The sequence below is a fragment of the Euleptes europaea genome, chromosome 5 (assembly GCF_029931775.1).
Source record: "Euleptes europaea isolate rEulEur1 chromosome 5, rEulEur1.hap1, whole genome shotgun sequence".
NCBI classification, from domain to species: Eukaryota; Metazoa; Chordata; class Lepidosauria; order Squamata; family Sphaerodactylidae; genus Euleptes; species Euleptes europaea.
Window position 1 is genome coordinate 62024072 of NC_079316.1, and position 26691 is coordinate 62050762.

The window sequence follows — 26691 nt, forward strand, 5'->3', positions numbered from 1 at the left end:
CAGGGCCACCTGGGATTGGAGCACCCAATACAGGCCCCCGAGCTGGGGATCGCTGTTGTACTCCATCCCAAGACCCCTTATGGGGGTCCCCACAAACGGGGAGGAAAAGCACATCTTCCCTTCTTGCATCCTGCCCGGTAAGTCCACAATGCGGGGACCTGTTTAGTCAGGTCCCCCTTTTTTCTCAAGCTGCCATCTCCATGCCTTTCAGATCAAATTTGTTGTCTCCTGTTCACAGAATGAAATAAATAATTGCATAGCCATCCTTACACCTTTCTGTTTTTCTTTTAGATAAGGTGGTCTTCTGTCTTTGTCAGCGTCATTGGTTGGGTCTAAATCTACAACATATTATCTTTTGTGAGTATGGTTTTGGCTTTGGATTCACAGGGAAAACCTATTATTAAATGGAGTTAGGGCTGGATCTACATTTTTTAAGGGGGGCAAAAGTACAAAATGACTCCCCCATATATTAAAAAGGTAAAGGTCCCCTGTGCAAGCACTGGGTCATTCCTGACCCATGGGGTGACGTCACATCCCAACGTTTCCTAGGCAGACTTTGTTTAGGGGCTGGTTTGCCAGTGCCTTCCCCAGTCATCTTCCCTTTACCCCCAGCAAGCTGGGTACTCATTTGACAGACCTCGGAAGGATGGAAGGCTGAGTCAACCTTGAGCCGGCTACCTGAAACCAACTTCCGTTGGGATCGAACTCAGGTATTATATGCATATAATATATACAGCCGAATCAGGAGAATGGCGCTCATGTGCTGCAGAATGAGAGATCTCTGCTGGACAACTGAGCCTTCACCACCTCTTAGCAGCAACCTAATCAAGGGAATGGGGGGCCATGTTCTGCAGAATGAGCTGTCTCTTATGGGCAATTGAGACTCCCCCCACCTCTTGCCACCACTCCTCTCTGCCTGCCACCAGGAGCACATACCCCCTTCACCCCCTACATCCAGCCCTGAAAGGAGTCATTGTCTTACATATATACAAACTAGTGTGATTGAACCCAGTATCTATTATTCTGGCCACAGAATATAAAATGTCTACTTCTATAAGTTTTTTTTAATGAACTGCACCTGTCTTATGAGCCTTACAAATAAATAATTCTGTAAATAATTCTTTAGGAGCTCCGTGGCTCAGAGTGGTAAGCTGCAGTACTGCAGTCCAAGCTCTGCTCACAACCTGAGTTTGATCCTGATGGAAATTGGTTTCAGGTAGCAGGCTCAAGGTTGACTCAGCCTTCCATCCTTCTGAGGTCAGTCAAATGAGTACCCAGCTTGCTGAGGGTAAAGGGAAGATGACTGGGGAAGACACTGGCAAACCACCCCCTAAACAAAGTCTGCCTAGTAAATGTCGGGATGTGACGTCACCCAATGGGTCAGGAATGACCTGATGCTTGCACAGGGGACCTTTACCTTTTAAATAATTCTGTAAATTAATAAATGTAAGTTTTGCAATCTCAGTCATCCTCACTAATCTGCTATTTGCCATATACATGTAAGCACCATACGATACCTGTATTTTTTTCAGCTGGGTAAATAGGAGCTTCATGGACTGAGATCCTGAAAGCAGAATGGAAAGAGTTAATGTCATGGTCATCACCGCCTGCCCCCCATGCCAAAATAGTGCCCTCCTGTTCTTTGCACTCTAAAAAAATAGAGAATGATGTATTCACTGATCTCCCATTGTCAGATCAAGTGAAACCGTTCTGGACCCTACACATTTCCCCTTACTTTCCCTTCTTGGTCAAGATTCATCTCCATTTTCTTACTTCACTCTTCAACCACATTTTCGTGTCTTATTCTAAACCTTACCAAAATATTCAGCTCTGTCCTGAAAAAAATCCAGTTTTGAAATCAGAATAAGCAGTGATGCAAACCTTTATATTCTGAGGATAGAATTTGAATTTCGTCAATACCAAATTATCACAGGGGTTGGGGGGTGAGATGAATTATAAGCAGCATTTTATACCCCTTTTTTCTCTTCCTTTAAAAATACATTTTAATATAATATTATTTTGATGTGCTATGTGATTCTGATTGAATCTTATATAAATTCCTGGAATGTTCTGAATTTTACTGCCTTGTTCAAAACAATTAACAATTACTCTGGGGAAGGAGCAAAACAGAAGTAAAATACCAGCGATTAATGTTATTTATTACTTGCATTGTTTCAGATAGCTTTCTTTCTTCAGAGGGTTATTCAAGCATAGTCAACTTTTATGTCAATACTTAGATAACCTAGTTAATGAACACTGAGAAAACAATCATCCTTTATTATCTAATAAATCATTGCTAGGTTACAGTTTCTGTTTATAGAGCAGAAGAGCGGGAAAGGGAAGAGTTCATAATTTTCTGCTGGTCTTGTAAGAAAAGGATGTGTTATTGCTTACGGAAAAGGCATGGAAGTATTATTAAATATGAATTATAGCAGTAAACTAGGTAACAGCTATAAGCATGAATCAAAACTGCCTTTAATGTGTGCCTTTTTGTTCATTTACCAGGCTAAGAAACCAGCCCAATGGATTTCAAGTATACAAGAAGAACTAGCATGGGTACAAAACTGAATTGAATGAGATCTGGCAAATAGAAAAGCATAACTATTTTATACCATTTTTATGTTGGCTGTTTATCAACCTTCTAGATCCCAATCAACTGGGTTCTGAGAAGAATTGTTAAGGGAGGCGTAGACAGAAAACAGGAGATTTCCCTTCCCCCGGCTATAGGGCAACACTGCAAGATAGCTGAGATTTGGGGCTAGATGAGTAGATTCATCCACCACAAAACTGAGCAGTCTAGGATTGTAGCATAACTCCCCCCACTCACGCTTCTTGGATGTTTACTGCTTGCTTCCACTGCACATTTTATCAAGTGGTCCAAGTAATTATTGGATTGTTCACACTGCACATCTAGACTCATTCCCCCATATCTATGCACTGCCTAATTTACAGTTTCTCCCACATTTATGAAATAAACCTACCACAGGCCTAGTCCTTGATGCTTTCGTGTTGGACCAGCCTCATTATAAATGGCCAAAGTATCTTTAATTACATTAAGAAGGTGAATGTCTTGTAGCTAGGGTCACCAGCTCTGCATTGGGAAATACCTGGAGATTTTGGGGGTGGAGCCTGAGGTGGGCGGGATTTGGGGAGGGGAGGGACCTCAGCGGCGTTTAATGTCATAGAGTCCACCTTCCAAAGCAGCCATTTTCTTCATGTGAACTGATCTCTGTCACCTGGAGGTTGGCAACCCTATTTGTAGCCTTGTATTGGATGTCATCTTTCACGGACTTGGCTACAAAGAATGGAAAGCCGCTGCTTAGTTAGGAGTGGTGTCCTGCAGAAGTAGCTCCCTCTTATAACTCTCATCAATTTCTCTTTGTCAGGAAACTGCAGTAATGAAGATGTCTGCAAGCACAGTTTCTTCACCAAATCCCCACCTCTCTCTCTTTTCTACAATCAGGTACATTTAGCACAGTGATAGCTATACTGCTACAATAGCATTATAATGGACTGTTTATCTCCAGTGTGTGAGTTTGACAAGAAGGCAAACCAAACTGCTTTCTTTCTTCAGAGTTCCTGGAAAAGGAGACATTTTGTTCTTTTCAAGTCCAGCGATGGTTATCTCCTTAAGTATTCTAAAGGACCGCACAAAAAGGGCTGTATTGAAATCAACAAGTAAGTATCTGAACCAAGTATTCTTGTGACACAGTCACTGACCTTTCACATATCTCCTTGATAGGGTTGCCACCCTCCAGGTACTAGCTGGAGATCTCCCGCTATGGCCACTTTGGAAATTGGACTCAATGGTATTGAAGTCCCTCCCCTCCCCAGACCAAACCATCCTTAGGCCCCACCCCAAAAATCTCCAGGTATTTCCCAACCCAGATCTGGCAACCCTACTCCTTGAAAAGGGTTTTTTTAAGTTGCATTCTAGAGTCCTTTGATCAGTTAGACCAGGGATCCCCAACATTGTGCCTATGGGTGACATGGTACCCACTGACATCTTTCCTGGCACCCTCCAAGTATTTTTAGAGGATGAGTGGGATAGTGTTGCCAGGTGGGTGATATTGGCGGGCAATTGCTCGCCAATCCACCCAGCTTCTCCAAACCCGGGGCTGTGTGTGTGTGTGGGCACACGCATGTGATGACAGCACTTCCGGTTTTACTCCCGGAAGCGCCGCATTTCTACATTCTGCTCAAGAACCTAAATGGGGAAAGGGGAAATATAATTCCTTAGGAGGGGGTGGTGGCATGTGTTCCAACTGATTTGGCAGTTACCAATGAGAGATGGCTTTGAAATTTATGGTAGGTTTTGGATAGGGCCAACCTAGCTGGAAATCTCCTGCTATTACAACTGATCTCCATCCGATAGAGATCAGTTCACCTGGAGAAAATGGCCGCTTTGGCAATTGAACTCTATGGCATTGAAGTCCCTCCCCTCCCCAAACCCCACCCTCCTCAGGTTCCACCCCAAAAACCTCCCACCAGTGGCGAAGAGGGACTTGGCAACCCTAGTTTTGGAGCATAAATATAAAGATATAAAAGCTATACACCTAGGGTTGCCAGCTCTGGATTGGGAAAGATCTGGAGATTTTGGGGCTGGAGCCTGAGGAGGGGAGGGTTTGGAGAGGGGAGGGACTTCAGTGCATATAATCCAATTGCCAAAGCAACCATTTTCTCCAGAGGAACTGATCTCTGTCGCCTGGAGATCAGTTGTAATAGTGGGAGATCTCCAGTCACCACCTGGAGGTTGGCAACGCTATATACGCCCCTTGATTTCCAGACAAATTTGTTTCATGCACCTAAGTGCACCTGATCTGCCAACTGGCTGGGAATGGTCCTTTGCTCCCAAAAGCAAAAAAAAAGAAAAAAAAGAATATGGCATAATGTGGTAGATGAGGCTGGCCATGATTGGTGGTGCTCAGTTGGTAGTGCAAGGACAGGCACTAAAATGCACTATTAATGCTGTGTCTGTGAAAACAGCTATAGGAGGCTCCTAGTTGTATTATGGCTACAAGATGGGAAGAAAGGAAGTTTAACCCTTTCCTCAGTGCCACTTCCTGACCTCAATCTCACCCCCAGCTGCTATTTGTCCCAATATGGTGTCTCTGTGTTGTTCTCCCTGCCCAGTAGAAGTTTATTGAAACTGGAAAAATGGCACCGGTCCTTGTGAGGAAGGGAGGGGGATTTAAACAAAGTACTATTTTGTTAATAATTGTTATAATTGTTCGAGGGGCACAGTTTCAATTTTGAAACCAATTGGAAATGGAAGGTTTAAAGCAGGGGTGTTGAACTAAAGTGTTACAAGGGCGGACATGACATAAATGTCACTTGGTCGGGCCGGGCCATGCCTCGCCAGCCCAGATTGACCAGTACGGAGGTCACTGCATCAGCTGGTTGATGGGCCAGATACGAGCTCTTAAGGAGCCAGATCCAACCCTTGACACCCCTGCTTTAAAGCCCTTCTCTGCCCGCATAGCTCCTTGCAGTCCCAATACTAATACAGGCTAAATGCAGTGGTAATTTGCATTCATTCATTCATTCATTCATTTAACATTGTCTATGCCATTTTTTCTCTCCAAAGCTGCTTACAGGAATTTCCAAAACAATCAATGTAAATAACATCATTTAATTAAGAAAACATATTCTGGGCAAGTCCTGATTCACTGGACAGGCTATGATAGCCCCTAGGCCATGAGCTACATGCTTTGAATGAAGAGCCAAGAGCCCTTTGGCTGGTCTCTCTAGCCATTTCCAGGGTTAAGTACTTGCAAGCAGAAGAGAAAACAAACTCAGTTGGTACTCAGCTGTCCAGAAAAATCTTCCCAACTTCCTCCTGTCCGTTAACAAATGGAGATCTGTGATCTGTATCACATCTGGTTTAACCCTTAGACAAAGAGTATCCTCATTTGTAAGAATATTTTTAAATGGTACAGAAATTGTCCACTACCTTTCATAACACTGATTATGTACACATAGTATGTACATCTTTCACGTGTTCATGTGACAGGAATTCAGAAATAGAAATCGGTATAGGGGACAGTGAGAAAATGACAGCTGTGAAGAGGATGTTTAAATGCCAGCAGTCAGAAGTGATGACCATCAAAACAGAGGAGAGGACTTACTACCTTATTGGAAAAGATAGGTAAGTGTGCCTCTCTCTTCAAGGACACAGCAATAGTTTTCTGACTTGCAGGTGTAAAGCAAGAACTAAAATAAAATGTTTTCTTGTTCAAGCATCCCTAGATTTGGTCATAGATGCTTTTCTATACATCAAGAAAATGTCTCAAGTTTTCACACATTTAAGACAGACAAAAGGCCTATTCTTTCACCATTCTGTGGATATTTACTTGTTCAAAGCTGACTTGTACTTATATAGGCAATGTATTCTAGCCTCTCCCTAGGCCTTCCCCTTTGCTTGGGCTCTGGGTATGGCTCCTCTGGACGGTTTCGGGACATCTTGTATACCTTACATGCACTCATGCACGCTCTTTTTTCACAGCGTATTGCCATGCCAAAGAAACCACAGTGATGCTTACAAACAAGTAATGATAATCCTGCTCAGCAACTTTTCTGAATGTTCTGCTCTCCTCAGGAAACTTCTTGGTCTCAATGGAGACACTGGCGATGAAGCAAAACAAGTGTGCCCTCAACAAAAAAGAAAATCAAGCATCCATTTGTTAATCATGCATGACATTTTCCATGATTTCGAGCGGCATGCCAATTTCTTTAGTAGTTACTTAACTTTTCAGCGCTGTCTGGTTTCAATAAGAACCTGAATAGCTTTCAACTTTTTGCCTCTGTTTTTGTTGGGCCATTTCCGGAGAGGTTTTCTCAAGCAAAGAGGACATCTTTATTTTTCTGCCTATAATGTGGGATTGCATTTTGGGCAGGAAAATGAAGATCTCTGTGGAAAGGTTTGCTGCCACCACCAGAAATTAACCAGTGAGGATATAATTACATATTAGGAGAAACAAGAGGTGCCCCCCAAAAAAACAGCAGCCCTGCATCAGGTTTCCCCCCTCAATCTCTCCTTCTGCAGCATTCAGTAAAACTTATGTCCTGATGTCATTACAAATAGTACCTATGCTTTCCATCACTGGCTGGCTCAAGTAAGGGGCAGGAAATACACAAGTATGATAAGAGGAAACAGGCAAGCTTTTTACTAGACAGACACTACGAAAGGGGAGAATTGTTGGTTTGGGTGGCAGCCAATTTTCTGCCAATGCGTAGTTTTATTCCTGTGTATCAGGAAGAGAAAGGATTTAAATGGTGTATAGATGATCCTCTCTGTCAAGCAATTGCTCAGTCATAATTAGGGTTGCCAACCTCCAGGTAGTTCCAGGAGATCTCCTGCTATTACAACTGATCTCCAGGGGACAGAGATCAGTTCCCCTGGAGAAAATGGCTGCTTTGGCAATTGGACTCTATGGCATTAAAGTCCCTCCCCTCCCCAAACCCTGCCCTCCTCAGGCACCACCACCAAAATCTCCAAGTATTTCCCAACCCAGAGCTGGCAACCCTAGTCATAATTAATAAGATTAGAGCCTTGGTACAGAATAGAAGGACTTACTGTGAAGGGGGAAAGCCTGTCTGCCTTTTTAAGAAGCAGAAGATTCTTATCTGAATGGTGGTAAAAGGCAGGGAGTGGTAACAAAGAGAGCAGATTACAGATGGAGGTCTCCAGGCTGAAATCTATGTAGAGGGAGCAACGTAGACCTGGTGTCCTTCCAGAATTACAACAAATCACCAGCCTACAGAGATCAGCTCTGTAAAGTCAGAATAGGTGCATCCCTGGTTACATGGTGATCCATTAATGGATTGGAATTTTCAGATCTTCTTCAGACACAGGCCCACAGTGTTGGGTGTGTTCATGTATAGTTCTTTTTGAAGGCCTTTGATTATTTTAAAGTGGGAAGCGATGTTCTGCATTAAAAAAAAATACAGTTTGACAAACTTCACAGACGTTCACAATTCCGATCCTAAAATTTGCTTAAAAATATTACCTCAAATTCCAGCAAGGAAATCGAGGAATGGGCTAACTTCCTATTTGCGGCCTGCAATGAAAACGAGACGAACGTAAACGAATGGCAAACTCAGGTAACATTTTTAATGATTCACAGTAGTAATGAGCAATATTATCACTTCATAAAGAAAAGGTTATTTCCCCCCACAAGTGATTCTTGAATATAAATCTAAATTTTCTAAAAATCACTGTTTCCCCCCTCTTCACTTGTGACCCCCAAATATATGTTGGGGCTCAAGGGTGCTTTTGAATGTCATGTATGAAAAAGGTCCTATTCTTGGCAGAAGCAGGATGAAAGGCAAAGAAAAAGGGATAGCTAAACAGAAGCCATTGTGGGCCATGAGAGTCCTTGTACAAACATCTATTTATAAGCAAGAAAGTTGTGTAAAGTAAAGGGCAATGCTGTCAATGAACACCGCAAATGGGATATATTATTTCGCCTTTTTAACAGGAGGGGGTAGATTGCAGAACCAGTAACTGAACTAGTAACATAACATATAACATAACATATGTAACATAACATATAAGAAGTCACTGAGTCCCAGCTGCCATTTTTCAATCAGTGCCAGAAAACTAACTACTACAGTAGGTAGAATTATCATCAAATGTTGCCTAATTTAAAATTTTAAGGATTTGGAGGCACCAGCTCAGGCAAAATATCTGAGAATTTAGGAGGGAGTCAAAAACCTTTCCCATAAGCCAAGCAAATTTTCTTAGGTGGCTTCTGTACATTGCAAGTAATGGGCTTGGAATTCTTTCTCCGCTTTTTGGAAACTGAAGGCCAAATGCAAGTCACATTGAAGGTCTGTGACTGGATCCCCTTGTGGGTGGTTGATCCTCAAAAAGCAGCCACAGATGGAGTCTAAAAGAGATCAAGGCTTCAGTGCTGGAAAAGGTTTTGGTTTGTTTTTTTAATTAGCCTGGTAGCGTTTTCTCAATCAAAATTGCCCCTTCCCTAGGCTGCTTTTAGTTCTGGTGGGGAAAGCTACCAGACCCAGTACGAGTACCCATCTTTTCCCCCATCAGAGTCAAAACCAGTCCATGGGATTAGTTTAAATGATGGAAACAGCACAGAGGAAAAATTACAGCTCTACTCCCCGGTGCTTTGGCTCAGATCCATACCCCCCCATGGCTGTTTTTCAAGGCTGAGTTACACATCGAGGAATTTAGTCATGGATCCCCAGTGTTATCTGTAGTTTTGCTCTAAGGCTGCTGCTGCTGCATCTGTTTCCTTTGTAACTACAAAGCCTTTTATTGTAGCAAATAATTCAATATTTGAACCATGTGAAACGATCCTAAAATGGCTTTGTTGCTCCTTATTAGGACCAGACACTCATCCAGCTGAGACCTAGAAACCGTTCCCAGTCTTCACCCAGTCTTTATCCCAGTGACTACTGGGCTGATACTGGCAAGGAGGATCTACATGAGGGCAATGAATATGAAGTAAGGGTGTTAAATTGTTTTTTAAAAAATTTTCCCCCACGATCCATGTCTTCTTGACGTGTGTGTTAAGTGTCGTCAAGTCGCTTCCGACTCATGGCGACCCTTTGAATCAATGTCCTCCAAAACGTCCTATCTTTAACAGCCTTGCTCAGGTCTTGCATCCGTAACACTCTTCTTCAACACCCCATTTCAAAGGAATCTACTTTCTTCCTATCAGTTTTCTTCATTGTCCAGATTTCACACCCATACATAGTAATAGGGAATGCGATGGCATGAAGTAGAGCTAGTTAAATGGTTCATAGAAATACTGGCCCATCTGTGCATCAGCGCTGCTTCCCAACCCCCGTCGTCTGGGCATATAACCCAATGTGCTGCAAGCAGAGAACGGATGCAATGCAGCATGGTCTGCAAGTAGGGTTTCCAGGTCGCATCAGCCAGCTCAGGAGCAGGGAACACTCGCGATCCCAGCTCCATCTCCACCCAAAATACCTCCCACCACAGGAGAGGGGGACTTGGCAACCTTACCTGAAAAGCTGTGGTTGCAATTATCCAGCTAAAAGAGGGCATACCCAAGAGAGTTAAGGATACTAACCAGCTTGCCCTGGAAGAAATTTCTGCAGCCCCTGAGCTTGAGCACATCCCACCCATCCTAAGCATAGAGGAGATTCTCAGTTGCTGTTGGCCCCCAGAGTCAGGGGTACACAAAACTGAGATCATAAATGGGGACAGTACCTGTTCAACTGTTACTAAAATACCAAACCATATAAATGGAAGCTGCATTATGAATGAAATACCAAACTTTACAATCAGAAGCAACAGCTCTGCAGCTCTGTATCGTTCTTCTCACTGTGGGGACTTCCAAGGTTGAATTTTCAGAGATCTTGAGGAGAAACATTCGACTAAGGATGTTCCCTATTCAGCTGAAATAATCTCACTTATACTTCTGAATCCCCGTAAATATGTTATTTCTAGTGGTAACATATGTTTTACACTAGGGAAGTGATGTTGGAAATATATTTATTAAGTAAGATCTCATTCAAACAGAACTAATCAGCAGAAACTTTCCAGTTTTTCTAGTATCTGTCGAACTGGTTTTACCATAAATCAGGAAGGGCAGTGAAGGAAAGGAGTGACTCAGCAGTTATGCACCTGATAAGTATACAACACCCAGAACAGGTAGCCCATCTTTCCACCAAAAAGGATTTTCCTTGTTGCTTTTTCTATAAAGGTAAAGGTAGTCCCCTGTGCAAGCACCACGTCATTACTGACCCGCGGGGTGACGTCACAGCCTGATGTTTACTAGGCAGACTCTGTTTACAGGGTGGTTTGCCATTGTCTTCCCCAGTCGTCTACACTTTACCCTCAGCAAGCTGGGTACTCATTTTACCGACCTCAGAAGGATGGAAGGCTTGAGCCGGCTACCTGAAACCGACTTCTGTCGGGATCGAACTCAGTCATGAGCAGAGCTTTTGACTGCAGTACTGCAGCTCACCACTCTGCACCACGGGGCTCTCTTGCTTTTTCTACACACAGTATACCTTCTCTCAATCATTGCACCATCCGCAGATAGGATTGCTGAGTCAGGTGTGTGTGGGGGGGAATAGTGGAAGAGGCCCACTCTGCTCCTCTAGCAGTAGGCACAGTATTGCCCTGCAGGTACAGGGTGGTGGGCAGGGAGGTTGAAGGCAGAGGCTTAAGACTGTTCCCATAAGCAAAGAGCAAGTATCCATACACCCACATGTAAGAGAAAGAAGAGACATTACTAATGAAAAAAAGCTCAAATCATCTCTCTGTCGTGGAGGAGCTGCTGATTCAGGATCTGAGACAAGTCTGTGAGGGGTCACCTTGGAGTCCAATTCAGGGCCCCTGTGGCAGTACTCTGGCATAACTGCCCCCCCCCAGCAGAGGCTGGTGCCATCCAAAACACCCTCACCTATGCAACGTACATCTCCAGTGTGATGGCAAATGCTGGCTTCCCCTTGGTAGCTGCTCCAAAGGGCTGTGCTCCTTCAAGGGATTACGTTCAAGAATTGTGTGGTTACTCACTGTGGTAAGACTCTGCTCCCCCCCCAAAAAGCTTCCTGTTTAAAGGGTAGCTTGGCAAATGAATGTGTTGTCAGCCCATTGCAGAGGAAAAAGCTTGAGCCCCCTCCACCAGCAGCCCTCCCAGACCAGACCCCATGCACCAGTCCCTTTTGTGCAGGACAGTCCTTGGTGGCAGGGTTCTGTGGCTCCTTCCATCCCCACTGGACTGCCACACTGCTGGGATTGGATGCTTGAGACAGCATTGCTGGGGCAGTTCCCAGCCACTAATGGAGAAAAAGGGGGGAAGATATTGGGGGAACGGACCCCTGCTTATCTGTCAGTGTGTGGCTGCCCCTTTAGGTCCTGCCTCCAGGGATGGGGTACTTGTTAGGGTTCAGAACTGGGAGAGGTCAGCCACAGAGTGTGGACTTGCTCTTCAGACAGAAAATGACCAGTCAGCGATTGTAATGAATCATCTTGAAAAAGAGCCATACGGTGACTATGATTGTTTTGTTTTAATTTCTTGGTGTTCAGGAAATTTCTGCAGACAAAAAAAGGCCATGTTCAGATCCTAGCCCTCAACCACCCCATGAAGGAAGCCCTCCTTATGAGTCACTAAGAAAATTATGTCAGGTGGGTGTAGAAGTTAGGGCTGGATAAATTGTTTGGATTATTAGCAACACTCACCGCTTCACTCTTACATCTCATCTAATTTATACCAGTTATTTTTTCCCACTGGGTTGTGTCCTAAAAACAGTCCACATCTCACTCTGGTAGTTGCTCATAAGAATTCTTTTTTGTGATTGTTCTTGTGGAGAAGGAACTACAAAGAAATACTGTATCTGTGGTTAAGTTTCTGTTCTCTGCAATAAAAATACGGGCCGAGATAACATCCGGTGTGTAATTTACTCAGATTCCAACCCCTAAACTGTTGGCTACATTCGTATGAATGATGCATGATGAAATTCTATGTAGATAATTAATTTTATTATAGTGTTTTTCTGTGTGTGTTTTCTGCTTCTGATTGCCTGTCGGCCATAATAAAGACTGACTGACTCATGGGGAAGGAAGGAACTGCTGCTTTTGTTTGTAAAAAGAAAATGGGTCTTGGACATTATGAAGCTTCTCAAAGTATATTAAGCAAGATATAAGCATATTCTGAAAACTTTATTATAGATATGCCTACCAAGTAATCACGATATATGTGAAGAACAGAGAAAAGGAAAGCCTGGAAAAGAGGAGAAGGAGGAAGACAGTGAGCAGCCATATTATGCTACTCCAAAAAGTGTTCTGGCTGAGGTAAGCCACATGGCACGGCTTCCCCATTCTAGTCTGATTATTGTCTTCATTTAACTGACTCAGTTTAACCCTACTTTTCCATCTACACTTGAAATCCTTCAGCTAGCTAGCAATCAATTAAAAACAGTAAAATTGCACAAAACATAAAATGAAATACTAACACTACTGGAACAGCAGTCCAAAACAAAACAGTTGATACTGCACATGGTCAGACACCGGGGTACTCTAGATATGTGCCCTTGTGAATATGTTTTAATTCCTTGAATGACACTCATATTCACAAACTGGACACAAGTCGTCTTGTTTGGGGGCTTCCTAGAGGCACCCGGTTGGCCACTGTGTGAACAGACTGCTGGACTTGATGGACCTTGGTCTGATCCAGCAGGGCTTTTCTTATGTTCTTACGGACTCTTAGAGGTGCAGGCTCTCATTTTACAAACAGAAGCAAAACAATTGCTCCCTATTATTATTACGGTATATGCTTCTCCAAACCCAATAATCGAATCACGGCAATTAAAGCAATGGTCCATATGCCAGCAATAAAGGTTTTTTTACAGTCCCTTAGCTCAAGAATTCCTTGTCTTGATTTAGTTCCACAACAGCCCTTTGCAGTAATTGAGACGAGGGACAGTGACTTTTTCAAAGCTCCAAAATCCTTCATGGCTGGTTAGCTCCTTTATATTCAAATCCAATAATTCATTCCATTCAGCTTTTACCAGGATTTGTACAAACAGCATAACCAAGAACTTGATAATTAGTAAACAATAAAGGCATTTGATGAATAGAATCTTTGCTTTGCTGAGATGTATTTTATTCATTTATAATTGTCTTAATGTATACACATGAGCTCAGTAACATGATTCTCCTCAGATGTCCAGTTTAACAAAGCTATTATATAATGTAATTTATATATTTATATGCATAAGTATATACGTTGTATATGGTTTTGCTTTCATAGCTGGATCATGTTATTGCTGAATGCAGCAATCAGGTAGAGAACCTGAGTCCAGATAACAGAGATGATGGCCAAATTGGACTTTACATGTCCATGAAGAACCAGTAAGTATCCCAACATGGTCTGTTTTGCTCCCACATTATCCTAGAGTACATCCTTATGGATTTGTTCTAGGGATGTGAACTTTAATAAATCATATTAATTTCACTTCCAGATTTCCAGGGGTGGCGGGTGGGGACAACGACTGGTTCTGTTAGTCCACATTTTCAGTAGAGTCCTTACCATTTTGGGATTCTGATTTGGGGGTTGTTAGGTTGGGGTTTGTGTTTTTTTGGATTCTAGAATTTCAGGCCCATTTTTTTTATTCTCCCCCCCCCCCCCACAAGGCAGCAGGACAGGGAAGGGAGTAAAGGAGGGAGGATGCTAGCCTTCACTGACAGCTGTTAAACGTCAGTGTCTCTCTTCCCTTTAAATTTTCAAGGGCCATTTTGTTCTATTGGCGTAGGCCTGGCCTCTGGAATTCAGAGGCCAGGTCTTCCAATGGAACATAATAGCTATTTAAAATTTAAAAGAAAAAGAGAATCTGACTAACAGTTGCTTGCTGAAGCCAGCTTCCTCTCTCTTCCTCCCTGCTCCTGCCCATCCCTGAAATCCAAAACACTTCCAAAATTCCAGAAGATAAATTTCATTACATGCAGAATTTTAGGACTGTTTGGATTATTTCCGATATCCTTGAGCTGACCCAGGTAGATGTGAATGCACATCCCTGATTTGTTCTGCAAAGCCTTTTCTGGATGATCACAGGTTCACCATTATTGCATAAATGGGTTGACGCCATCATACTTATTCACTATAAGAAAATAAGAGACTTCAAAAATGCTGTACTAAAATTTATTAGCAAATTCAATTCTATTGCATTTGAATTCAGTTAAGATTGAGGGTTGGTTTCCCTTTACACAAAGTGAAGCCCATCATTAAGTAAATTAGCATAGCCTGGAATACAACATTATCATGAGTTACTGCTGTGACATATTGTTCAATCTATTCTTAAACATTTCCTAAGGTCCCTGGGCCCCTTTTTCTGTGATTCAAACATCTCTGGAAAAGCACAATGAAGGATTCAGTAAGAGTCTCTAATGCAAATTAAATTATTAATCTTTCTCAGCATGATATATGTCCTTTTGCAAAGTGCCGAGCATACAAGCATACATACACACAGTTCATGTGCATAAAGTACAATAAATACGTGGAAGTTGGGATGGCTTTCTCCCCAGTTATTCTCTTCTATACATTGGTTATACACAAACTTTGACGTTTGCCCAAGATGACTGTTTTAATGAAATGCCACATTTATTTTAATTATTATATAATTATTCTTGAGGTTGAATAAAGAGGAAATCCAGCCTGCATGTACAAATGCTGCATTGGTGACCCTTCCCAGAAGCCAGGAAAACAGCACGGACCTAAACAGGGGCATGGGCGTCCAACCACTCATTGAAAGCAACACGAGAGCCAAGGAGCTTCTACCAGAAAATAAAATAAAACAGCTAACGGTGGTTCGGTTGTCCAAACTTCTCGAGTAAGGATGTTTTGGCTGTGAATAGCTGTCATTTTTCCCCTAACAATAATATCCTCTCCCCCCACCAAGAATCTAGGCCAAGGTCTTGGGAAATACTTAGAGATTGTGAGGGTAGAGCCTGGGAAGGGCAAGATTTGGGGAAGGACCTCAACAGGGTATAATGCCATAGAGTTCACCCTCCAAAGCAGCCATTTTTCTCCCAGGGGAACTGATGTTTGTAGATCTGTGAGCTCTCCAGGTCCCACTGGAGTGTTGGCAACCCTAGTAGTGGCTAGAGTTGTGAGCTCCAGGTTGGGAAATACCTGATGATTTTGAGAGGGCGGGGTTTGGGGAGGGGAGGGGCTTAAACGGAGTGGTCATTTTTTCCAGGTGAACTAATCTCTATCACCTGGAGACCAGTTGTAATAGCAGGATCTCCAGCCACCACCTGGAGGTTGGCAACCGTAGTAGCGGCCCATACAGTATCAAGCATGCAGCAGAGTTACAGAGGTGGTGCAAGGCCTCCACAAGTCCCTTGTTAGATGCTGAGAGTTAAGTTGTCAGCCCATTGCTCTTGTGTTTGCTTCTGCACAGCAGTACTGCAAAAGTACAGTGCTAACAAATACAGCTGAGAACCATTTGCTTAACATGCTATAGATCTTTCCAGGCCCACCCCTCAGAGGCTATGCCTCTTTACAAAAGTGTGATTTAAGTGTTTAAGGTAGGAAACAGAGTAAATAAATAAACATGCCAACTATAGGTTGTCATAAGAATGGGGATAAAGAGAACAGAGCTCAAGGTTTTCTGCCAAGTAGGCCACAGAGCCATACTTAATCTGTAGGTAGGGTTGCCAGGTCCCTCTTCGCTACCAGTAGGAGGTTTTGGGGCTGGAGCCTGAGGAGGGCGGGGTTTGGGGAGGGGAGGGACTTCAATGCCATAGAGTCCAATTGCCAGAGTAGCCATTTTCTCCAGGTGAACTGATCTCTATCACTTGTAATAGCAGGAGGTCTCCAGCTACTACCTGGAAGTTGGCAACCCTATCTGTAGGGTTGCCAACTCCCAGGAGGGGTCTGGAGATCTCCCGGAATTGCAACTTCTTTCCAGATAACAGAGATCAGTTCCCCTGGAGAAAATGGCTGCTTTGGAGGCTAAACCCCAAGACATTATACCCTACTGAAGTCCACCTATCCCCAAACCCCTCCCCAAGCTCTACATCCAAAATCACCAGGAATTTCCCAAGCTGGAGTTGGCAACTGTCTCTGCAACAAAGCAAGCCACTATTTTTTCAACCCCCGCCCCCACTTTGGGGTATCAGTGTTAGTAGAAGTAGTCTACAGTGGCAAGAACTGTGTTTTATTACTCTGGCATTTGGGGTTTCATGTAATGTGCTTGTCTCTTGCAGTAAAATCACAGATGCTAGCCAACTAGAACAGGTGGATATTCTCCTTCCGCAGAATGAGGCTATCAATTGCCTGACACTCAAAGAAGCAACTGGATGTGTATGGTAAGGCTTCTATTTTTATGTTGGTTTGTATGCCTCCAGTTTTGAAAAACAGTTAGCTGAAGTCGTTTTGGCCAGTTAATTACCTCAGCTTTAATGGATTCATTAACCAAAAACAAACCATTATGCATTCTCATCAAAAGATAGCGTTTGGAGGTAAAAATTCTCTTGACTTATATAAACACAAACAGAATGCATTAATTAACTAATTGTGAGAATGAAGAAATGAACAAATTATTTATGACAATGCCAGAACCAGTGAATACTATTTCACAAGAGGTAGCTCATATTAAAACGTGGTTTAATTAATTAGACAAATAATTTCTACCAATTAATTTGCCTAAAACTTCACTCCCAATTACTATGCATTTCAGGAATGTATAAGGAAAAACATTTAACTTGATTTTTTTGCCCCCTGCATTAGATGTGTTTTCTCTTCCATTCACCTACCAAAGTAGTTACAATCTATGAGAAACACCTGCTCTGTATAAAGACTGCTGGCCTTTCTAGAGGACCGCCTTTCCCAGCATGCACTGCTGTTGATGTTCCATTTAGCCAAATTCATTCTGCAGAAGATATGACAAATTCAAACTATTGTTGCCTAGAAACAGAAAACAATGTTTTCTATTAAAGACCCTGAGAGTGCCAGGAAAGACCCCCATCGTGGCAATTTTTCAAAGGCCAAATTATTTAGGCTCACTTTTTTAAAAGTAGGCTGTGTAGAAATTCTGTTCATTTGTATGAATTTGTTGTATTGGGCTCCGTTGTTCAAAATTATGGCTTAGATCTCAACTAGGATTTCCGTGAGCTCTGAACTTCTGTTCGCAGAGCACCATTTTCCTGCCTTCTCCTTTCTTGTGGGACCCTGAAATGCCTCAACAATCATTCTTCCAAAGCACAGCCTGTCATATATGCACACATGTTAGGGTTGCCAACCTCCAGGTGGTGGCTGGAGATCTCCCACTATTACATCTGATCTCCAGGCGACAGAGATAAGTTCACCTGGAGAAAATGGCCACTTGGGCAAATAGATTCTATGGCATTGAAGTCCCTCCCCTCTCCAAACCCCACCCTCCTCAGGCTCCACCCCCAAAATCTCCAGGTATTTCCCAACCTGGACCTGGCAACCCTAACACATGTCCACAGGAACAGGACTTCAGGAAGCATTTTGAGATTCGTCAGGATGGGGGAGGGAAAATGGAAGTCCTTGAGCCTTTGGAAATGCTAATTGGGATCCAAGTCAATGTTTTATAGAACATTGTAATCAGCTTTGATTCTGTGTTACAGAAAGAAAAAAAGAAGAGTTGGTTTTTATATCCCTCTTTTCTCTACCGAAAGGAGTCTCAAAGTGGCTTACAATCATGTTCCCTTCCCCTCCTCACAATAAACACCTTGTGAAGTATATGAGGCTGAGAGAGTTCTGAGAGAACTGTGACTAGCCCAAGGTCACCCAGCAGGCTGCATGTGGAGGAGTGTGGAATCCAATCTGGTCCTACAGATTGGATTCCGCCGCTCATGTGGAGGAGTGGGGAATCAAAACCGGTTCACCGCTCTTAACCACTACACATGTTTTAAAATGCCATTAAATAAATAAATTGATAATAGCATCCCAACTGTGAAATGCTTTGCCCAAAGACAATTACCAGGGCCCCACTTCGTATGCTTTTTAAAGATGTTTAAAAGTTATTTGCTCAAAGTATCATTTGTGAGTTTACATTTTGGATGTAAAATCAGATGTATATTTTAATGGGTTATTATTGTTGGCTTCTCGGGGTTTCCCTTGGGAAAGAAATTATATTTTGTAATAAGCAAATAAATGTTAATTGAACAAATTCTCACTACAACTAGAATGATGGTCTGGTGTATAACATCATATATGGCTCTTTTGCTTTTGTACTGTATTGTAATGTGGTGGCTTCTTACTATGCAGTGAGCAGGAAAGCTATGAAGGGTTGCAATGCTATCAGAGAACAAAAAGGAGATTTCATTTTAAATGCTCAAAGAATCAGTGGTTAGCAGCTGAGGCTGCATGTTCATCTTTAGATCTTGAAGTCACCATTTCAATATCAGAATGGCAAAGAATAGGGGTTTTTTTTACACCAAATTGTGCACATATTCTTCCAACATACATTATTCTCATGTTAGTAATAGCCGAGTTGAAATACAAGATGTGTAAAAATTTTGAGGCTCTGTAGACCACAAGGTGTCACACTTTCTCTTCCACAGTGTGTTCGGTATGATTTAAAAAAATAATCCAGTTGAGTTAGCAAAAGGGCTTACGATTTAGCTGTCAATTCCATTGCTGACTTCCTATATTCATACAATACCCAAATTATAAACAACATATATACGTGTTAATTTTGATTTTTAGTCTGCCTAAATCTAACTATAGCGCTTTATCAATGTCATCTCCATTCAAACTTTGTGCAGTAAGCACAATCATATTACACCCTGTTCCGCCAGAAGTATCCTGTGGACCATGTCAGGCCTACCAAGTCTCTACTTGTTCCCCTCCCATCACAACTGCCCATATCTACCTTTCTCACCAGCTCTTAGAAGTCACAGGCACTGCAGTGTTCATTTTACACTGCTGTCCATTTTATATTGCATGTCTTTGCATATGTCTATGCATGCATGTTAGCAACCAGGGATAGTGTTCAAGTGGTCATAGAACATGGAGATCCGTCAGCCAAGGATTTAGTAATTTGGAGACCAGAAAATAATGCTGTTCTAACAGATTTCTTCACATCTGAATTATAAGATGCCTCAAACAAGGTACACCATTGTAGAGGGGTTCCAAACACAAGGTAGAGCACTGACTTCCATACTGCTTGTCCATTCTGCAAAGCATGAAGGGAAATAACATCATTATTAAGCCTAAGAGGCCTGAGGACATACATTTTTCCCACATGTTTTGAAAAGTTGTCAGGCTGTATGGAAGTCAGTGTTCACCCTAGAATATTGGAGTATCAATGACTGAGGAAAGTAGGGGAGGGTTAAAAGGACGGGCCGCATGGGGAGAAACTGTGTCTAAAACGTATCTCCTGCTGTGCTTTCCCTTGTGCACACTCTACTCCTCAGTTGCAAGACTCTTTTGATGTACTTCACTTGTCTGCTTTACACTGTATGCAAGAAGTAACTTTCTCAGGCCCTGTCAGTGACAGGAGGAAATGATTCTTGACAACTCGAAGCTATGAGGTCCCCTGCCACAGAATGATCCATGTTATACTTTTCTTAAAATGCTGGAAAATAAAAGGAGAGCAATTGTTGCCTACATAGGGCAAAAGGCAATGGATTTACCTTAAAGGAAAGAAGATTTCGCATCCAATAGCCTACTAGACCAATCTAGCGAAGGAACAAAACTTTAAAAGATTGTACAATCTCCTACTTCTGAATTTTGTTTAACAAGAGGTTGTTTATATAGACAGCATTTTGCCTCTGGGAACACAAGTGGACTATCCCAGTGGTCTCAATTTTTCCACAGCTGTGGGCCACCATTAGTCTCCTAGCTGTAGCATGAGGCCCACTTGATATCACAGTCAAATGACAGGAAGAAGGACAACCAGAGGTTTGATTGTACCACTTTCAAGGCAAAGACCATGGACAACAGGGACAGGAAATATAAGCCAAGTGAAAGGGAGATAGATAGATAGATAGATAGATAGATAGATAGATAGATAGATAGATAGATAGATAGATAGATAGATAGATAGACAGACAGACACAGACAGACAGACAGACAGACAGACGAGCTCCACAACCTACCTGAGGTGACCCATGGGTTGAAGACTACCAGACATTGATATTATCTCTAAAGATAATTTTATGTGCATGTAAACTACTAGAGCTAGAATGTCATAATAAAAATAACAACAATGGCAACTATAGTAGGACTACTGGCTAACTGGAAGATTTGAGAAGAACATCAAGAAATTATGTCATTTTTAGTAGACTCAGTATTTTTTTCCACCTACTTTTCAGGATGTAGAAGCTAGAGGTTTAGATACCTGATATTTCCTTAAGTGAACATATCAAAAAGGACCTGAGGGTACTCTCTAAAAATTACGGTGCAAAGCTTCCATAGTCAACTCAACAATACTTGTAGTGGTAGAATATATAATTTACAGATATTCCCTTATATTTAACAGTATTAGGGAACTGCTAGTTTGAGGACTTGTTCTAAGATTACAGAACTTTAGTCTTAGAACAAGGGTTAGAGACTGCTATACAAGATATTTGGAAATCTGGAAATATAACAGTAATGTTGAAATTAAAATCTTGGAGTCACCATCACTTTGGACCTTTAACCATATATATCATTAGTTACTAGTTCAAATGTGTAGGTTGATAAACAACTTTTGTTTCTGCTAATAAAACTTTTCAGATTCTCAGGGAGTGGCAGTGAAAATTATGCATGCATTGTTTATATTTTATGCTGTTGAAGATAAGGTTTGGGATTCTATAATGGACTGTATTTGTGCCCTTAAAGATCTCAGTACTTATTTTAGTAAACTCTCATTTAATCTCCTTCCACAGAAATGGCATCATTTTTAATTTATTGCTGGTATGAATTAATTGATTATCTCTTACACTGATTACATTCATTACCTCTTCCATTCATCCCAGCCATCCAGCAATTTTGAACACCAAATTGTCAGATGATGCATGATTATATCCCTAGACAAGAAGCCATCACAAATCAATTTTCTGAAGCTGAAACTAATCAATTCATACTCATTTTTCCCCTTCAACTCCAGCGTCTCCCAATGGAAAGGTCCACATCACTTAAATTGTATATTTCATTATGGGGATCACATAATGGCTGTGAATGACCTACATGTGACGAGTACAGATGAGGTTTTTTTATTCATAAAAAGAGCCACAAGAAGGGAGGTAAGACCCAGCAATTTAATTACTCAGTAGAAGCACAGCATCAAATGATGAATTAGGCTGCAGTCCTAAGAACACTTTCCTGAGAGTAAGCCCCACTGAATAAAATGGGATTTATTTCTGCTGTAGAAGACCTCCTTAGGACTGCTCCCTTAGTTCCGAATTAGAGAAACAAGCAATAACAGATCTTCCTTCGCTAGCCCCTAGATTTAATTTGATTTAATTTGAGCATGTGTTCAGTTGGGAGGTCTGTTTTAGTTATCACTTCTTTATCATGTAGAGGCTAAAAAAATCTGACTCTCATAGAATATTCATGAACATTTGGATTGCTTAGGGAGAAGATCAATCACAGAGTGCTAACAAATAATTCAACTTCTATGGGGGGAGGTCAAAGGTTAATTTAGGCAAACAGATAATCTCCTTTGAGGCCAAAGGAAAGCTTGTTCTGTGGATAGGAAGAGAGAAAGGCATTTGGAGACGTTCTACTCAAACAAGGGAAATGCAAGCTGAGAAACTAATTGAAAAGGGACTCAGGAGACAGTGAATCTAAGAAGCAAAATATGAAAAAGAAGGGCAATTGATGGAAGGGTAGCAAAGTACACAGTGGCTGAGAAATAGGAAAGTAGGGGCACAGAGTAACATATGTGGAGATAAGGGGAAGTTGAAGGCTGAGTCACGGCATTCTATAGTCCTCATGGCTGCATCACATGTTGTCAGATGTGTACCAGAAACTCCCTACTGGAAACTTAATTCACCAGCCCCCATGCAAACTGGGCTCATGCCTGGGAATTAAGTTCCCAACAGGAAACTCCAGATCCACATCTGATTAAAAGTCTTTGAGGAGCCACAAGGAGCTTATAATGTGTGGATAGGCCCTCAGGATAAGGGCAAGGAGCTGAGGATGGTGAGACATCTAAGAGCCACACACTGAACTTAAGGGCAGAGGTCATGTGCTCTTGTTAGGAAATTGAATTTTGTACTTTTATTTGAAACAACTGGCAATATCTTCTGCTGATATCGATGCCAGACTTCTTTCTCTCTTGGCAATTTCCCTTGTATAAGGAGGTCATTGAACACTGTTACCCTAGTAGCAATTTAATCTGGTTCAGTTTAGCCAAACATTACTAACTTGAAGCCATTGCAGAGCACTACCCAAGGATTTCTCAGGTCCCCAGCAGGATTCTCATGTCATTCAGATTAATTAAGCTGTCTGGCAACATACTAGTTTGTTTGTACAAAGTTGCCAAACACTGGTGGAAGGGCATTTTTGCTCACTCAAGATGTGGGGAGGAGTAATTTTCACTGATTCTCCATTTCCACTGCAGTCCTCATACCACCCCCATAATCCTCAGGAATGGTATCAGTGAACATGAACATATGAAGTTGTCTTACACTGATTCAGACTGTTGATCCATCTAGATCACTGTTGTGTAATGCAGAATATTGTCTGAAAGGCAGAAACTTTCCAGGATCTCAAGTAAAGAATGTCATTTCCCAACACCTGCTAGCTGAGATGCTTTATCTTATCCATCGCAAGTGGAGATACCAGTGATTGAACCTGGGACCTTCTTGCCAAACTGTGCTTCACCAAAGATTTCTCCCACAAGCACAGTTCTACATATGATTCTCGGAATCCAAGCTATTGTTGTTAACATTGAGAAGATGCAAGCTGTCAAGCTATTTAAAAATTCTATAACAGTTTCTTCTCCTCTTCCCATTTCTAAAGGTTAAACTAACTGTACGTCGGCTACCAGATTCAGAAATTTTCCATACTGAAGGATGTATGTGTAAAAAAAAGGAACAAGACAAGGTAAATGCCAAGCTGCCCTCCTGTTGTATGCATTCATAAACAAACTATTTAAGGCTGATAGTAAACACAGATTTAGATTTTTTTGGAGTCAGTGAAACTAATAGGCCCCAATCCAGCTTTGCTGGTTTGTTAATTGTGGCTTCTTCTAAGACTAGACGCAGTTTATTCCAGGACTAGTGTGCTGTACGTCTTGTCTTTTATGACCACTACCAGGACTGTAATAGAATGAATACTTCAGATTCTCCCCAGGATAAAACTGCACATTACATCTGAGAGTTCAGCTACACATTTCAAAGTTCTTGTGTTTTCTAAGGAAGAACACAGGGATCTTGCATCACACATGCAATGGGAGTTTTGCTCCTCACAGACACTTGCCAGGCAAGCAACAGAGAGAAATGGCTTTAGCCTCTCCCTCCTGCTGTTTTTGCATCCTCAAACAGCCCCAAGAAGCCACTAACAGCTCCGTTGTCAAAGTTACATGCAGCCACATAAGGCCATTTTTCCCTGCCTGCTGTAGTCTCAAACAGAAAACAGCTATTTTTGTGTGTGTGAGAGAGAGAGAGAGGTGGGGGGACACAAAACTCCCATTACAAAGTCCTTATTTTCCCCAACAAACATGAAGACTTTGTAAAGTTTAGCAGGACTCTCATGAGACTTCCAAACCTGTGTTTTCCTAACCATGACATTTGAGTCACTGGAATTTTCAATGAGTTACAAGGAACCACTGACATGGATTGGGGCCATGTTGCTGTGGAAGTAGGATTTAACTATTCCTTCCTGTATTGTCCTCCCCAAATCTAAAAAAGGATCTCCTGACTTCTTTAACTCCTTTTTGAGAAAAAGACAGGTAATATTAATGAAGCAGAACATTTCAGGGGGAAATTGATGAACAGGAGGGGGAATTTAAGCCTTTCCTTGCCTAACTCTTCCTTGCCTAATTATCACCCTCCATTCAGTAATTTTGGGACTATTGTGTCCTAGCTGGATGGGCACCGAAGTTAGTAGTAAGCCTGGTTAAATCATAGGTGGGGTTTGCAGGTGGGAATCAGTGTGCATGGGAAGGGTTACACCTCATAGCAATCCACCCTTACAACCTTTGCACACCTGCTTTAACATTTATGCCATCAAACATGGCTTTGAGAACATCTGGTGAAATAATGAATAGTTCCACCCCTATTCCCAGGCACTCATGCAGTTTCCCAAAGCACCACGTATCAGACTGTAAGATCACATTCAGGCTTTGTCATGTTTTTATCCTTCAGGAAGTTAGCAGTCAAGAGGTCCTTTTTAGTTCTGGGCAAAAAAGGGATGAAGAGTTAAATCCTGCTTTCATAACACCAATGGATCAATCAAAGCTGTAGCGCTTTGGCATGATGCCTGGCTGTGCTCCATAATTCTCACTGTGGATACCAAGCCTCATATTGAAGATCTGTGGGTCTCACCAACCCTGCTTACAAGACTCATAACCAGAAGTAGTGGTTGGAAGTGATCACTTATTTCTACCTCAACTGTGAACTGGTTTTTCCAACTTTAAAAGCAGGGAGAAAACCCCCACCACCACTCTTTAGATGCCTGGAGAGCACTGACATTCTATGTGGAAAGGACAGTTTCTTTCATGAAACATCCTGAACTTTTTAATCTGCTATGCTGGCCTCAGTGAGGAAAAGAAGGTCTTTTCACAGGGCTTCAGCCATTGTCAACCACCATTCAACTTAGCTGTGAGTTGGATCACAAGGTTTTCTCAGGAACTGTATCAGTGCATTCAACAAGAGGCAAAACATGAACAGCCTTCAGCAGAGGAGACCCCATAACCAGAATTCTATAGGCTGGTCACCTAGTCTTAGCCTGCCTCCTTTGAGAGAGTCTATGTTTTGATTATCAGATGCTCCACTTGGCAGAGTTGTACTCAACACTCACTTTCCCTGACTGCACCAGTGGGAACCACCATGTAGGTTGGCTTGCTAATATGTTTGAGGATAAGTGGTTTAAGTGTCCAAAAAGAAGAAGAAAATTCTTATCTATAGCTGATGTTCTTTTGCCATATGTGTCTGTACAAAAACCAACCTCCTTCCTCACAGCAGATGCTTTTAACTTGCTGTGATGTTATTTTTAGAAGAACTAATTGGAAAACTGTATCTCCTCCTCCTTGGGTATGCACAGTGCCATGTGGGCTCAAAATGGAGGAGGATATCACACTTAAAAACCTAATTCTAGAATGTTCCAAACTGAGGCTCTGTGCAGGAGGAGCCCATTGTTGTGGCTGTGCAGGCGACCACTCAAAGAACATAAGTTAAAGGTAAACAACCTGTTCTTTCTCATCTCTGTGCCATTTATTTCCAGTATGGGATTATTAGAATATGCTGGAATATATTGTAGAGTAAGGGAGCATGCAGGTAAAAATGCCACTGGGCCCTAACCTTTAAAAAAGTCAGCATATGATAATTCATGGGATGTCTTTTAACAGTCAGCGGGACTTTCAGCAGCTAGTAGCGATCAAAATGATCTTAGACTGATATGACATTTTCAGATATGAAGTATATGAATACGGGGGAAATCTATGTGGTCTGTGATGACTGAAGATGCCTACCAAAATCCTGCTGAAACTGGGCAAATTGATACTGGATGAGCATGTAGGAGACCCTACCACATGCAACTTTCCTGAGAATTCTAAGCATGTATAGTGAGGTCCAACAGATTCTGTAATCCAGACTGGAAATTTGGAAGAATCAAGTTCCAAAAAAATCTGCTGGCCAGGCAGGAAAAAAATGTAATAAATATATGCCTGTCTGGTACTTCTCTTGCAGAATCTTTCTTGAACAAGACCCTATGGCATATGAGGGCATACGCTTGTCAACAGTGGCACAAATGACAGGACGGATAATGACAACACAAGAACTGACAACAACATTTGCCACACATCATCCCAAACTTACATGAGTCCACTCTTCTTTCTTGTCTTATCAGTGAGAAAAGAAGCCATTTTGCAAGACATCTCTTCCTTTGTTATGGCAGTCTTCAGTTGTAGCTTTAAAAAGATTGGGAGTTTTCTAGACTGGCACAGGACTGCATTCCTTTGTAAACTTCCAAAGGCAACTGCATGTAGCACAACCTTCTGCCACTGACAATATCCAGGCAAGCATTTCAGAGATGTACTGGAAGAATTCACATGTGTTTGTAATAT

At 42.0% G+C, this 26691-nt stretch overlaps 1 protein-coding gene across 1 annotated transcript; it reads left to right on the plus strand.

Moving 5' to 3' along the window:
• Positions 1 to 2522: 2522 nt before the first annotated feature.
• Positions 2523 to 24871, plus strand: PLEKHS1 (pleckstrin homology domain containing S1). Its single transcript, XM_056850455.1, has 14 exons — positions 2523 to 2556; positions 3387 to 3463; positions 3575 to 3678; positions 6014 to 6148; positions 8022 to 8103; positions 9359 to 9472; positions 12032 to 12130; positions 12674 to 12796; positions 13755 to 13855; positions 15133 to 15330; positions 16712 to 16813; positions 21568 to 21703; positions 23427 to 23510; positions 24773 to 24871. The coding sequence occupies exons 1-14, from the start codon at positions 2523 to 2525 to the stop codon at positions 24869 to 24871; spliced, it is 1488 nt and encodes a 495-aa protein (XP_056706433.1).
• Positions 24872 to 26691: the final 1820 nt, after the last annotated feature.